The following is a 13,914-nucleotide window of genomic DNA, read 5'->3' as shown; positions in this document are numbered from 1 at the left end:
CAAACTGTGCAGAGAAGAATTTGCATATCACAGAAGTACCTCAAACCTACGATATCATTTAAATGCAAAACATGTCACAGCGAGCACAGAAACTGCTGGAGCTGTTGGCGATAGAAGTTCTGATCCGAGTACAAATAAGAAGTGTCTGTAGCCCAAACTTAAACAAATGATGGGCTTCAGGAAGAAAATACTGTTATGTGATTAATTGAGATTCATTAATTACAAAGCCTGTAATGTATATATTTTTTTTTATAAAGTCCCACCCCTATTTTTTATTTATTCATTCATTTTTAGACTGGACTTTTGTGACAACAAATGGGGCAGGTTCTATATTAAACTCCGACTGTGTAAGATTTAATACATACTGTAGATCCAATGGTAGTTCCAAGATTATTTTAAGCAATATAACATCCGTAATAATATTAATTCATGGCTGAAATGTTACACAGAGAGGCTTTATAAATTTAACAAAGAATACGGGGAAAAAACTACTGATATTTACGTGAACTGTCTGGAAAACAATATTATAATCATGGTGGGTTGAATTAGGAATCTTAGGCTGAAAATCAAATTATCTTTCTAAAAATACTCAAGAATGTGATTTTATGTGGTCTATTCGTTAATTAATGTTTTGTCCTTTCAAATAAATTCCCTTCAAATTATAAATCAGATGTTGCTAGTTTCCCCTAATACATTTTACTCTGAAAGTGTTATTTGTCTGCTTTTCTTGAATTTGAGAAAAGGAATGCCTAAAACTGCACGGTAAGGCACTTTATACTTACAATTGAACTTGACGTTTTAATTTTACATCTAGAATAAATGTATAATGCAGACATTTTACAACTCCCAAGTGTAAAATTTCAAATCGTGCTAACCTTAAAAGAGCTGTGCACCAAGGTCTCGTCTAGATCGATGACCACACAGATCTTCCCCGAGTCTTTGGACTTGACAGGAGGCAGCAGCGGCTTCACCTGGATCTGTACACAAAAGTAACCAAATAAATAAACAAATCAACAGACAGACCTCATAACAGGGCGGGGTAATATGGTGAGAAAAAAAATGTGAAAAGTCGTGAGTGTTGCAGTTTGGAGACACTGCCAGAACGTGATTTAACAAACGGATTGAACCAATCGCAATGACGTGTGGAGATGACTTTTGTTAAATGTGCATTGTGTAACTTTTCTGGTGGAGGGTCCGTCAAATACTTTTCTCCATGGAGATGTTGTTGGTTTTTCTGGAATGTTTCACAGTATTAAACCTTTCTATCTTCATGGAGACCAAACCAGACTAAGTTACAGGTCAGATCTGTGGAGAGGCGACCCAACTCATACTCAGAATGTTTGTTTTTCTAGGTATTTTTGAGCTATAAAACCACCTGTAATTGAATAAATGTAAGGCAGAGCTGTTTAATGTCATACTGTGGAACATTCCAGGCAGAGCAACGACATATTCATAGAAACAAGAAGGTGACAGACTCCAATCAGAAAGTTACACAATGCACCTTCAACTCTAACAAAAGGCAATATAAAAAAGAAGTTCATATGACTCGGGATAAAAATTTTAATTTTGACAATTGTGATTTTGGTATATCATTTACCAAATAAAATGTTTATTTAGATTTATCTTGTACCGCTATTTTTCACTCACATTCTATTTTAACACTTTCCTGGCTAGTGACTTCGACAGTTAGCGGCTAATGGCTAACGTAAACATGAATCAGCTAATGTCTCTCAGCTAATGTCTCTACCTCTTTTTTAACTTTATGATGATTATTTATGTTTTGATTTGTTTGTATTGTGATTTTAACGTATTTCTTATTCTGTAAAGCACTTTGAATTATTTTGTGTATGAATTGTGCTACACAAATAAACTCGCCTTGCTTTGCCGAATCAAAATAAGTCTATTGAAGGTGTGCGGAGAAAGATTTGTCATTACGATGAAGACTGAGAGTGACAGAGATAGAAAGCAGCGACAGAAGCAGAGAGATAGAGTACCTTGGATACCGTCCCGTTCTCCTCCAGCAGGGGGGCGTTGTTGTTGACGGGAGGGGGCTCTGGCTGGTCCCGGCACAGGCAGCACAGCAGGCTGGAGAAGAGCCCACCGCTGCGGGGCTTCTTAGAGGAGAGGGAGGGGGACGAGCCTGGGGACAGGGGGGACACGGTCAGGGCACTGAGGTCAGGCCTACCACTCGTTTTATAATCCAATACATTCTGAGCAGTGGACAGTGATACAAGAAAGTTATCCCACTCATACACACCAACATATTATTATTATATGTAGCAATGTACTGTGTTATTATACAAGACTTGACTCTAGTCTGTTTTTTAGATTTTATATATTAGGAATTATGTCCTTGTGGAACCAATCTCATATCTCTTGAGGAAATTGGGTCTTTTCCAATCTCTAACAACTACGACTACTATTACAAATTTACTGCTACTACTAAGAACTACAGATACTGATACTACCATGGTAGAAGGGGTACTTAAAATTTGTACTCAAGTTCAAGTACAGTTACATGGCTAAAAATGTTCTCAATTACAAGTACTGCTGCCAAAATACTACTACTACTACTACTACTACTACTACTACTACTACTACTACTACTACTACTACTACTACTACTACTACTACTACTACTTAAAGCAATTTAGGCACAGTTTAGATCAAGCTTTTACGCAAAAACAAAAATCAACCACAATTTATATATTCTCTGAGCTGACCAATCAGAGCAGGCGATGCTATTCCGTGTTTATTGGTATAGAAAGTAGAAGTAGCAGAAACAGCTGTGAATTGCACAATTTGGACTTGTCCAGAACTCAGGAACTTCTATGATTTAAATGTAATAGAGTCTAAATCTAGTTGGTTTGTTTTTAGGGTAAGGGAAGAATGGACTTTAAAAACCTGTTGGGCATGTTTTAGGATAAAGTGGTGATTTTTTTGTTTTATTAATTGATAAAAAAATATATATATATATATACTAAAATACTTTGTAATAGAATAGAAGTCTAGTTAAAATATTATGGAGATTCTTTTTTGTTTGTTTGCCTCCAGGGTTGTCCGATTTCACCTTTCAACTTTACGTGTGTCTCTCCTTTCTATATATTAACTGTCTAAATCAAAGTACAATTGTTTTGAATTTTGAATATGAATGAGAATGTTCCACAGTATGGCATTAAAGTTCTCCATCCCTATGAAGACAAGTGGTGGCATCACTAAATTACAAGTCAGATCTGTGAAGAGGTGACCCTGCTCTCAGTAAGAATTCATGTTTTTCAAGATGTTTTAAGCAATAAAAAATAGTTTAATGCCATACTGTGGAACTTTCAGGGCAGCACCAGAAATGTTACATAGCGTTGATTTGATGCAGAGAGATAATTAATAGATATGTGTGCTGTTAATTTCATGGGATACCTGTTGTAAATATAAATTATAGTTTTACACTTTTATTGAGAATTTTTTTGCGCAATTTGTGAAGAAAAGTTTAAAAACATGTTGAAAATTACAGAAGTAGAAAGTTCTAAACACACCAGGGAGAGTGCTATCCAAAAGTTTGGTACAATTTATACTTACAAAACACAATTTTCTGATACTTTAAACCTGATTTCAACAAAATAAAAAGTGTTTTCTCATCTTTTTATTTTTCTATGTGGAGTTTTGGCCCCGTTTACCACAAGGTTCCTTGGTAACAGTTGTGGATTCCGTAGTGTGATGTTAGGGAAGAATATCCAAATCTCTTGATATGATATTTTCACAATATGCATCTCACGGTATGATATTTATTGAGATATTTTGTGGAGGCAAAAAAAATCAAAAAACTTAAATTGTGAATATGCTACTTTTCTCTCATCATAATCCAAATAATTAAGATTTAAAAGTGCTTAGTAGCAGTTCATAGTTATTTCAGCATATAGATCGGACTTAAACAAAGGAAAGCAAAGGATCATGGTCTATGTAGTTCTCTGTTTTTTAGCTGTTGCTGCGTGATTTAAGCAAAGAAACTTGTAACTGGATATATTGTGATGGCCCATAATATTATTGTGAGACTTTTGGCAATACGATATGACAATATTTCAGTAAAAAAAACGTTTAAAATTCTGAGTAAAATTTTAAATATAATGATCATAGCTGTGTTTTTGTAGAATAAGTAGTCCAACCTGTCATAGGCATGTGGATACAACATACCCAGAGCCATACCCAATAAAAACATAAAAAGGTCAAGAAACTGGATGGATAACCGGCTGCTCCCATAAATTATTAGCCTACTTTTACACCTGACAGATATAGGATAGAGGGCGTGTGGTAAGGGCTGCGGAGAGGCGAGGTTTCCCCACAGCAGAGAGCTCGTGTGCAGGGCTGACATACACACACGTGCTGCTCACGGGCCATTGCGTAAGCACCGGCTCTTTTACACTTAAAACACTGCACCTCCTTCCTTTCCCTGGACTGCCAACACTGCACCCTTCTCCTAAATCAATCACAAAAATGCATGGTCTACTTGTGTCAAAACAAACACGGCGGCTAATAACTTCATTGGTTTTATTCAGAATTAGGTCAAACGCTGAAATGTTCCACAGTATTGCATTAAACATATGTCTCTGTGGAGATTGATAGGTTTAAAGCCATTTCAGGCATACAAAAAAAGACCATTTGATACCTATAAACTTTCTGTAATTTATTTTCAGTATAAAGTGAATTGATATTTGTTGATAATAAACAAGTTTAGGCTGAATCGGTGAGTACTTCCTGAAGTGGGAGGGGATAGGTGCAGTGGGCGGGGATAAGTGCAGCTCATTCATTAAAAATAAAAATAATAATGAATCGCTTTTTAACTATGGAAGTCAATTTTTATTTCTAGTTACCAAAATTTACTAAAAACAAAGCTGTAAATTCAATAGCATTCCTATATCTAACACATATTTTCATTGACAATTATATGAAAACATAATTTTTTTTCCAATAGCTGTTGATGTCTTTTTATTTATTCTTTTTTTTTTCTTTACTGGGAACTATTTGTACAACCCTCTCAGTTCAAATTTCTTATTGGTACAACATTCAGATAAACTACAATCAAAATGTCACAGTGATTTGACAAAAATGTGCCCGAACCGCCCCGGTAACAAAATCCACCAATCACGACGCTTCCTGAATTTTAAGGCGAATTTCGACCAATCGGGAGACCTTTCCAGAATTCTCCAGAAGACTTTTTTTTAGATCTGTTCCTGGAGAAGAATTCAACCAAAGTCAACCAAAACCTCACATTCTGCAAGTTGTGTCGAAGCAGTGAGTGGAATGTGACCCGGCACCTATGGGAGACACTTTTACTGACACAAACAGACAAGTACTATACATCATGAAGTAAAAGTACAAATATACACCAAGTATTTTTAGCTTAAACGCTGAACTCTAACTGTGCATAGCAAGATGACGTTCAGTACAAAATCAACACAAAGGAAAGTTCCACACAATGTTTATATTGAGTTAATCTTAGTTTAAGTCTAGTTAAATCCTGCTTTAGTCCGGTCTTAATCCTGCTTTAGTCCTAGATTAAAAATGAAAAGTGGACATGAGTTTCTGAATGTCAATTGCTTTGCCAAAGGGCCTTATTTTTCTCCAATTTAAAAGGTGCACTGTGTAACTTTTTGGCTGGGGTTTCGTTGCCTGCTTCTTTCTATAGATATATCATTGCTTTGTCTAGAATGTTCCGCAGTATGACATTAAACAGTTCTACCTTACATTTATTCAATTATAGCTGGTTTTATAGCTCAAAAATACCTAGAAAAACAAGAATTCTGGCTGTGAGTGGTCGCCTCTCTGCAGATCTGACCTGTAACTTGGTCTGGTCTGGTCTCCATGAAGATAGAAAGATTTAATGCCATACTGTGAAACATTACGGACAAAGAAATAACATGTCCACGGAGAAAAGTATTTGACACAATGCACCTTTAAAACTAAATATTGCATCTTCTGAAAGTAGAAAATTCTCAAAAAGATGAAAACTTATGAAATTTTAATCTCAAAACGTGCATTTTCTTCAAATTATCAAAAAGCAAAGCAAGTTTTTGAGGTATACTGATTTAGTATTTTGAGTCTATAAACCAGTTTACTATCATAATAAAGCAAACAACAAAACTAGCATGCTATTACGTACTTCCTGATAATAAAATCAGATAATACAACGGGTTAGAATCAGATGTAGACAGTTCACAGTGGACTTATTCTGACCTCAAGAGCTGCTTATAGAAAATATCTGCACTGGGATTTTGACCAATGCATCGCTCTGGATATCTGACCCCGTCCCACCGGCCCCTGTCCCACCGGCCCCCGTCACTCTGGCCCCAAAACAGGAAGAGGAAACAGAAGGGAAGCAGCCCACAGCTAAAAGGAAGTGAGGCCAGGGGCATTCACAAACACAAATACACAATGTTATGTAATGGATATACTAAGACTGTGACCAAACGTACATGTGAAAAATACATCCAAATGGAACTTATGCTGTATTCATAATGTCTAATTTTGGAAGTACTTTTTTTTAATGCTTATTTAAAATTAGAGTTTAGAGTGCATTTGTTCAAGTCTAATTTCAAATAGATCACATTTTCTAAAGAGTACAAACTGAATTTTTTTGTATTTTGCTGAAATAATTAAAGCTGCACTATGTAACTTTTCTAAGGAAGGAGACGGGTGGATCGAATGTTAGGAATGTGGGGTCATTTAAATGAACTTAGTATACAATAGATGCATCACGAATTTTGGACTTTCGATCATTGTGCAGTGCATACTGGGAAGGATTTTCCGAAAAAGTGAGCATCAAACAGCCATGTTTGATTTTCCAGTGGGATGTGTCTATTGACAAAGACGATCTTTTCTAGTCTTTTGAACCATATCACTTTTGTTTCTGGTTCTGATATTGTCAGATTTTAGTTTTGGGATTCTGACATCGTAATTCTGTGGTTGTTGGAAGTCCTAACAGGGGAAAACAGCTCAAGAAACGAGCTTCGGAAGTTTGCGAACTCCATAAATGCAAAAGGGAATCAGATCAAAAATGTTCGCTGCAAACTTAGGATGATTTCTTAGGCAGCCAAAGGTTTCCTTTTCGGTCCTTCCTGTGTATCAATCCTGCCCATCACGTTCGCCTCTCACTATTTTTCAATTCCGTTGGGAAGGGAAACAGTTTGAATGGAAGTTTGCAGTCACACACATCTGATTCCCTTTTGCAGTTGTGAAGTTCGCAAACAAATTTCTCAAGCAGTTTTCCGCTGTTAGGACATTCAACAACCACACGATTACGATGTCCGAATCCCAAAACTAAAATATGATGATATCAGAACCAGAAACAAAAGTGATATGGTTCAAAAGCCTAGAAAAGATCAGCTTTGTTAATAGACGCATCCCACTGGGAAAACAAACATGGCGGTTTGATGCTCACTTTTTCGGAAAATCCTTCCCAGTATGCACTGCGCGATGACTGGAAATCTAAAATTCGTGACGCATGTATTCCAGAGACAGTTCTCAAATGAACTGAACTATAAACACAAAAATCTGAAATTCCATCACAGAATTCTCCCAAACTGTGCTCACTGCTTGAACCTTGAATCTGCCAAACTTCAAAAATTCTAAATCATCAGCTGTTATATGTGATATTGCGAACATATTTTACATATTCTTCCTTTTCTAATGTTCTAAATATGGCATTAAAATTATCTGTATTCATGGAGACCAGCGGAATACACCAAGACAAAATCACAACTCAGATCTGCGGAAATCCTCACAGTCATAAGCAAATTTTTCCAAGTATTTTTTCACAAAACACTACTAAATAACTGAATAAACCCAAGACAGATTAATGCAGTACTACGGAACATTACAGGTGAAACAATAACATCTCCACGGCGACGGACTCTGAACAGAAAGGTTACACACGTTTAAGACACTAACCAGGCTATCACAACATTTGAAATCTTCAAGTCTGGAGATTTCACAACACATATAGGAAGTACAATGCCTTGCCCAAGTATTACAACACTGCGGCCACAGAGTACACCACTACTGTTTTTAGAGTCCTGTCTGAGTACTACGAATACTAATCCAAATAGTACAATGAAAAATATTCATTAAAGTGAAAGTGGTCCTGCACACTATTCTCCCTATGTATATGAGGAATATTGCATAAATTACGTTACTGGGGTCAACAGATGTCTGCTGTTTGCTGTCTGCTCATCAAAAAGTGTGTGGTTAGCATGCTAGTTGTTGTTATAAACTCATGGTGAATAAGTAGGATGCTCGGAATAACTTGGGAACACTGCAAAATTTTCAGTTTTTCACATTTTGTTTAAAAAAACAACAACACAAATATTAGTATTTTGAGTGAGCCATTAAATTCCCTCCCTTAAAGCAAACACATACTGCCGCTGTTGTGTCCTTAGGCAAGACACTTCTTCCCTATAACCCACTTTAGTGACTATACAATGGCTGGATGTGACAGGAAGGGCATCCGGCATAAGGGTAGGGTAAGTGTTAGTCCTTAGAGCAGAAGGTAACCGGTTCAATACCTGCTCTAGACACATATTACTGCTGCTGTCGTGTCCTTAGGCAACACACTTCTCACCCATAGCCCACTCCGGAACCAGCAACGTGGCGAGTTGTGTTAGGAAGGACATCTGGCTTAAAAATTGCCATGTGTTTACTGTGAGGCAATTCTGATAAGATTACACCCAAGAAAAACAGAGTGAGAAAATAAAAACATAGAAGTAAAAAAATAGAATTTAAAAAGAGTAATTTTCGACGCACATTAAAATTTAAATTAAAATATTATCCATGAATAATTGTAACTATCTTCTGCCTCCTCTCCTCCTCTGTCGTCACTCTTTCCTCCCTCGCTCTGTGTACTGCGACCTTTGCCCTCCCGTCCCTCATAATATCTCCCCCCGCGCTCTCTTCCGTTCTCCTCCCTCCATCACGCCGGCGTGCTGTAATAACACCAAAACTCGCCCGCAATGTTTGGAAAAATCACACAATTTAAATTTCACACATTCCACAAGCTGAAAAAAAACAACAAAAAACAGTCGAGTCCGGGTTCAGTGCTGGAGCAATTGAAATTTAATTAAACTATTAATGAATTTAGTCGAAATATTAGATTCTAAATTCTCAAAAGTGAAGTGAAGCACGCTTGGTCATAAGACGTGCTGAAGAAAAGAACAATTGTGATTTTCTGTTCCCTTTCCGAGTATTTTGTTCTAGAACTCTTTCCTTCCCATTTCAATGTGATTATAATGAGAATTCCTAATTTGATTAAGTAGTTTCTGGCATTACAGTATTTGACAGAAATAATGCTGATACTGCCTACTGATGTCAATAAACTGAAAAACCCCTGTCTCTGTAACTGCTACTGTCAGGCTTGTCATTTTGGGCTTAAAATGTTCATATTAACACGTTCTGCAACCTAATCCTGGGTTTTTATTTGGGCTGGGTATCATTAAGAAGTTGCTGATACAATACATACCTCAATACATAGGCTGTGATGCGATACATATCCTGATACAGTGCACTTTCGATTCGATATGATATATTTCAGATAGATTCGATGCAATTCAATAAAAATAATGGCTAAACAATGACTATGATACTAAAAGTCTTTGTTAAACCACTTCTTGTGCAAAGTGAATATGAAACACACCCATTTAATTTCATAACCATCAAAACAGTGATTATGTCAAATGTGTTGCATAAACAAGTTTCCTTTCACTAAACAAGCAACAAAACTGTAGCACTGTAACAAAATAACTGAGTAAAATATACCAAAAAATACTCTTCTCTGCACCCTCTACTCTACACTCCAGCTAGTGTTAGCAACAGGTTTGATGGACAGCGTTGAGAAGGGGCATTACATTCAACAATCTTTCTCCGGATTGGCTCTTTAGTTGCTATGATACTCACAGTCAAAATTCCAAATATGGAACTCGACTCCAAATTCACCCCTATAACCGCAAGCCTCGATAAGCTTCATTTGACTGGAGACAAACACTACGGGTGATGTCACACTCCCTTAGTCCACTTCTTTCTACAGACCTGTGTCTCCAGAGCCTTAACGTGCAGATAGAGACACATCCAGTATATGGACAGATCATGTTTGATGGGAAAGCTCAGAACCTCCTGAATTCCCTCCCTGAGCTGCAGAGGCTGCACTAGAATGCAGAATGAGCCTCAGTTTCAGGGGTAAAATGCAGGGTGTTTAAACCTAAAATGTCTCTCTGTGATGTGAATGGTCACTACTTAAACCTCCAGGGTCGTGACTGAGTGCTAGTGCAGCCTCTGCACAGATTCAGTTGTGACTGTAGCAGCTTTTTAAACACAGTGTGAGCTCAGGCTGCGTACAGTTCATCCAAGTCCTCAGTACATAAATCACAGCGTTGTGGTGTGTAAAATGCCCTTAACGTGTTTACTCAGCTCACAGCCTGCTCCTGTTCAGATAATGTTCAGTCTAATCAGCTTTATCAGTTAGCTTTGTGGTAAAACTAAAATGCCACAGTCCGTCTGGTGAGCGTGTTAGCGCGCCACAGTATGCTAATGCTGCTTTTATTGATTAGCATTAGCAGTTCTGATTTTCTTGACACTGTTCATAGTCTTTATCTTTAGACAAAATAGTTCATGGGAACGCTTAGAGAGGCTAGTTTAATAGTGTGTAGTTTGTCTGTTGGACTTTTGTTTTAGAATTTCTGAGGTTGATATGTTAATATTGGATGGGTTTAAGATTTATTACATTTATTAAATGAATTTTGACTTCTTGAATTCAAAAATTTTGTTCAAAATTTGAGTAACACCATTTAGTCTAGGCTACTGCAAATGAGAAATGACCGATTGTGGTAAACAACTAATCTGCATCATCTGCTCCAATCATCACCATTCACTCAAAGTGTCTTGCCCAAGAAAACAACAACAACATGTTTATCTGAGCCAAGATAAAACGGACCGACTTGCTTCAACATTTACCAACCAAGCTGTGGCCCAGAGGTGAACTCACCCATCCACCAGCCTAAACATCAGCATCAGGTCGAAATCCCACTCCAACTGCTGCGTACTGCTGTTGTGTCCTTTGGCAAGACACTTCACCCACCTAACAGTTGCACAATGTCACTTTTTTGTGGAGGAGAGTCCGCAGCCTGTTTTTTTCCTCCTTGGAGATGCATTTCTTTGCCTAGAATGTTTCACAATATGGCATTAAACCCGTCTGTCTTCATGCTTCCAGCCCGAGTTACAGGTCAGGTCTGTTAGAAAGGCAAGCCCGCTCGCAGTAAGAATGTCGAATTTTTGGGGATTTTTGAGCAACACAAACTTGACTGAATAAAAGTAAAATAGATGCGTTTAATGCCACACTGCGGGACATTCCAGGCAAAACAGCGCGCGTGTTTTCATTAGCAACAGAGCCACGGCCGCAGAATAAAAAGCGCTAGGCGAGCGGCTGTCACGGGCATACTCTGAATTCCAGGTTGATGAAATAACCGATAAAAAAAATATGGAAATGTAATGGAAGATTCAAAACAAGCCAAATGAATAGGCCTGTGTCTTCCTTCCAGGGCTGTTTTTGTCATTTAGCGTTAGCCTCGGTAAAGCTACACACATGCTAGCAATTTTCTCCACGCGGCTAGCCAGTTAGCGAGGTAATCTGCTGCCACTTTGATTCTATTTAAAACTTCTTACACTTTTTAAATATAGATAGTGTTGGGAAGGTGACTTTTAAAATGTATTCCCCTACAGATTACAGATTACATACCCCAAAATGTAGTTTGTAAGGGAATCTATATGAGACACTGCTGCCTTCAATTATGTCCACCTACTGTTAAGTGTTATATTGTTTAGTCCTGGTTTAGTCCTGGTTTAGTCCTGGTTTAGTCCTGGTTTAGTCCTGGTTTTAGTCCTGGTTTTAGTCCTGGTTTTAGTCCTGGTTTTAGTCCTGGTTTAGCCCAAAATGTGAAAACAGGAAAATACTGCCCTGTAATCCATTTATTTCAGCAAAGTAACTGTAATCCAATTACCACTCATTGAAACAGTAACTGTAACCGAATACAGTTACTCATAATTTGTACTCTGATTACGTAATCCCGGTACATGTAATCTGTTACTCCCCAACACTGAATACAGACGTTATCTCGAGTTTAAAAATACCACATTGTGAAGTAGTTCATATTACCACTAATACTAGACAACAATATTAGACTTTTTTATGTTTAGTTAGGCTAAGGAATGATTTTTAATATTTTTTTTGCTATCTATGTTGTTGTCATTTTTGTATCTTTAGCAATGTATCAACTCTTATTTTTAGAAATATGATTCACTGTGGTTATAGATCAAACTACTGCGTAAAATGAATACAGGCTATAAAAATACTGCGTGCTTTCTTTGAATCTGAATGTTTGTTTAAATGTTAGTTTGAGTTTTGACCCTCTGAAGCAGCTGTAGTTGCTGTTGTGAACTTTGACCCTTTAAACCAATTGTGTGTGTTTGCTTATTCCAGAAGGCGAGTCTAGAGTTTACAGGAAAAGTATGTAGTTTGCGCTGTTAACGTTTAAAAAGTACAACAATCATAATTGAACATGGGTTTAGTCTTAAAGGTCATTGCGTAACTTTTGTAGTGGAAAATCCGACAAATACTTTTTCCTGTGGAGATGTTATTGCTTTGTCTGGAATGTTTCACAGTATAGTATAAAACCTTTCTATCTTTGTGGAGACCAAACCAGACCAAGTTACATGTCAGATCTGTGGAGAGGCGACCCCGCTCACAGTCAGAATACTTGTTTTTCTAGGTACTTTTGAGCTATAAAACCACCTGTAATTAAATAAATGTAAAGTAGAACATTCCAGGCAGAGCAATGACATATCTATAAAAACAAGCAGGTGATGGATCCTGAACTAAAAAGTTACACAGTGCAACTTTAACCTGCAGATAGAGGACACATCCAAGTTTGTCTCATTCTCAGTATATGGACAAAATGTCTCATGTGAATGCTCAGAACCTCCAGAATTCCCTCCCTGAGCTGAAGAGGCTGCACTAGCACTGATTCAGGACTGACTGGAGGTGCTGGGGTTTAGGTAGTGACCATTCTGATCGTTTTAGGTTTAAGCCAACTGGAATAAATCAGCATTACAAGTGTTATCAGTAAAAACTTGATTTGGAGATGTTTACCTCATATCTTTGGACACAGATATATTGTATGTCATGTTTAGCTCATTTAAAATCAAAATCTTACAAACAGGTCCTTTAAATAAATAAAAATGTAGATTGTAATAAAAACAGCCTATTTTCTTGATTTCATAACATTATAGATCACTACTGGTTCCTACTCTACTCTAAGGCACTCCAATCTGGTCTAAACAAACAAGCACATTCGTAAGAGTTTGTAATATGACTACACAATTTTGGAGAAAAAAAAAATCAAATTGTGATTTACTGACAAGTAGAGATGTAACAATAACCGAAATATTGTGATATCCTATCGTCAAAGTTCTCACAATATTATCGTGGACCATCACAATATATCGAACTACAAGTGTCTTTGCTTAAATGAAGAGTTATGGTGCAGCAAAAAGACAAACAAAGACATAGACCATGATCCTTTGCTCCATTTCAGTGTAGACTACAAGAAGAAATAACAGTTCTAAACACTTTTAAGTCTTAGTTCTTTGGGTTAAGTCTTGTCAAGGCATTTTAAGAGGAAAAAGTAGCATATTAACAGATTTGTCTGTAAGTCACCACAAAATATCGAAAATATCGTACCGAGAGATTTGGATATTGTTACATCACTAATTGTGAGCCTCCCCACCATATCGTGAGCTTTCCCACGATATCGCAATAAATATCATACCATGAGGTTCATACCGTGAAAATATCGTATCATGAGACTTGGATATTGTTACACT

The 13,914-nt window shown here is 37.2% G+C and overlaps 1 protein-coding gene across 2 annotated transcripts in view; it reads right to left on the bottom strand.

Annotated features, from left to right (window-relative positions):
- Positions 1-13,914, bottom strand: part of LOC110153298 (carboxy-terminal domain RNA polymerase II polypeptide A small phosphatase 1-like) — a 31,022-nt gene that overhangs the window by 14,482 nt on the left and 2,626 nt on the right. For both annotated transcript variants that reach the window (XM_055165211.1, XM_020917183.2), the window contains 2 exons: positions 1,995-2,140; positions 876-977 (listed from right to left, as the gene is read on the bottom strand). In XM_055165211.1, coding sequence (XP_055021186.1) covers positions 876-977; positions 1,995-2,140 — 248 coding nt within the window. The remainder of the gene's footprint in view (positions 1-875; positions 978-1,994; positions 2,141-13,914) is intronic.

The sequence above is a fragment of the Boleophthalmus pectinirostris genome, unplaced genomic scaffold, assembly GCF_026225935.1.
Source record: "Boleophthalmus pectinirostris isolate CB_2022bp ecotype Guang Dong unplaced genomic scaffold, ASM2622593v1 HiC_scaffold_11, whole genome shotgun sequence".
Classification (NCBI taxonomy): domain Eukaryota; kingdom Metazoa; phylum Chordata; class Actinopteri; order Gobiiformes; family Gobiidae; genus Boleophthalmus; species Boleophthalmus pectinirostris.
This window is presented reverse-complemented; position numbering and strand designations above follow the sequence as displayed.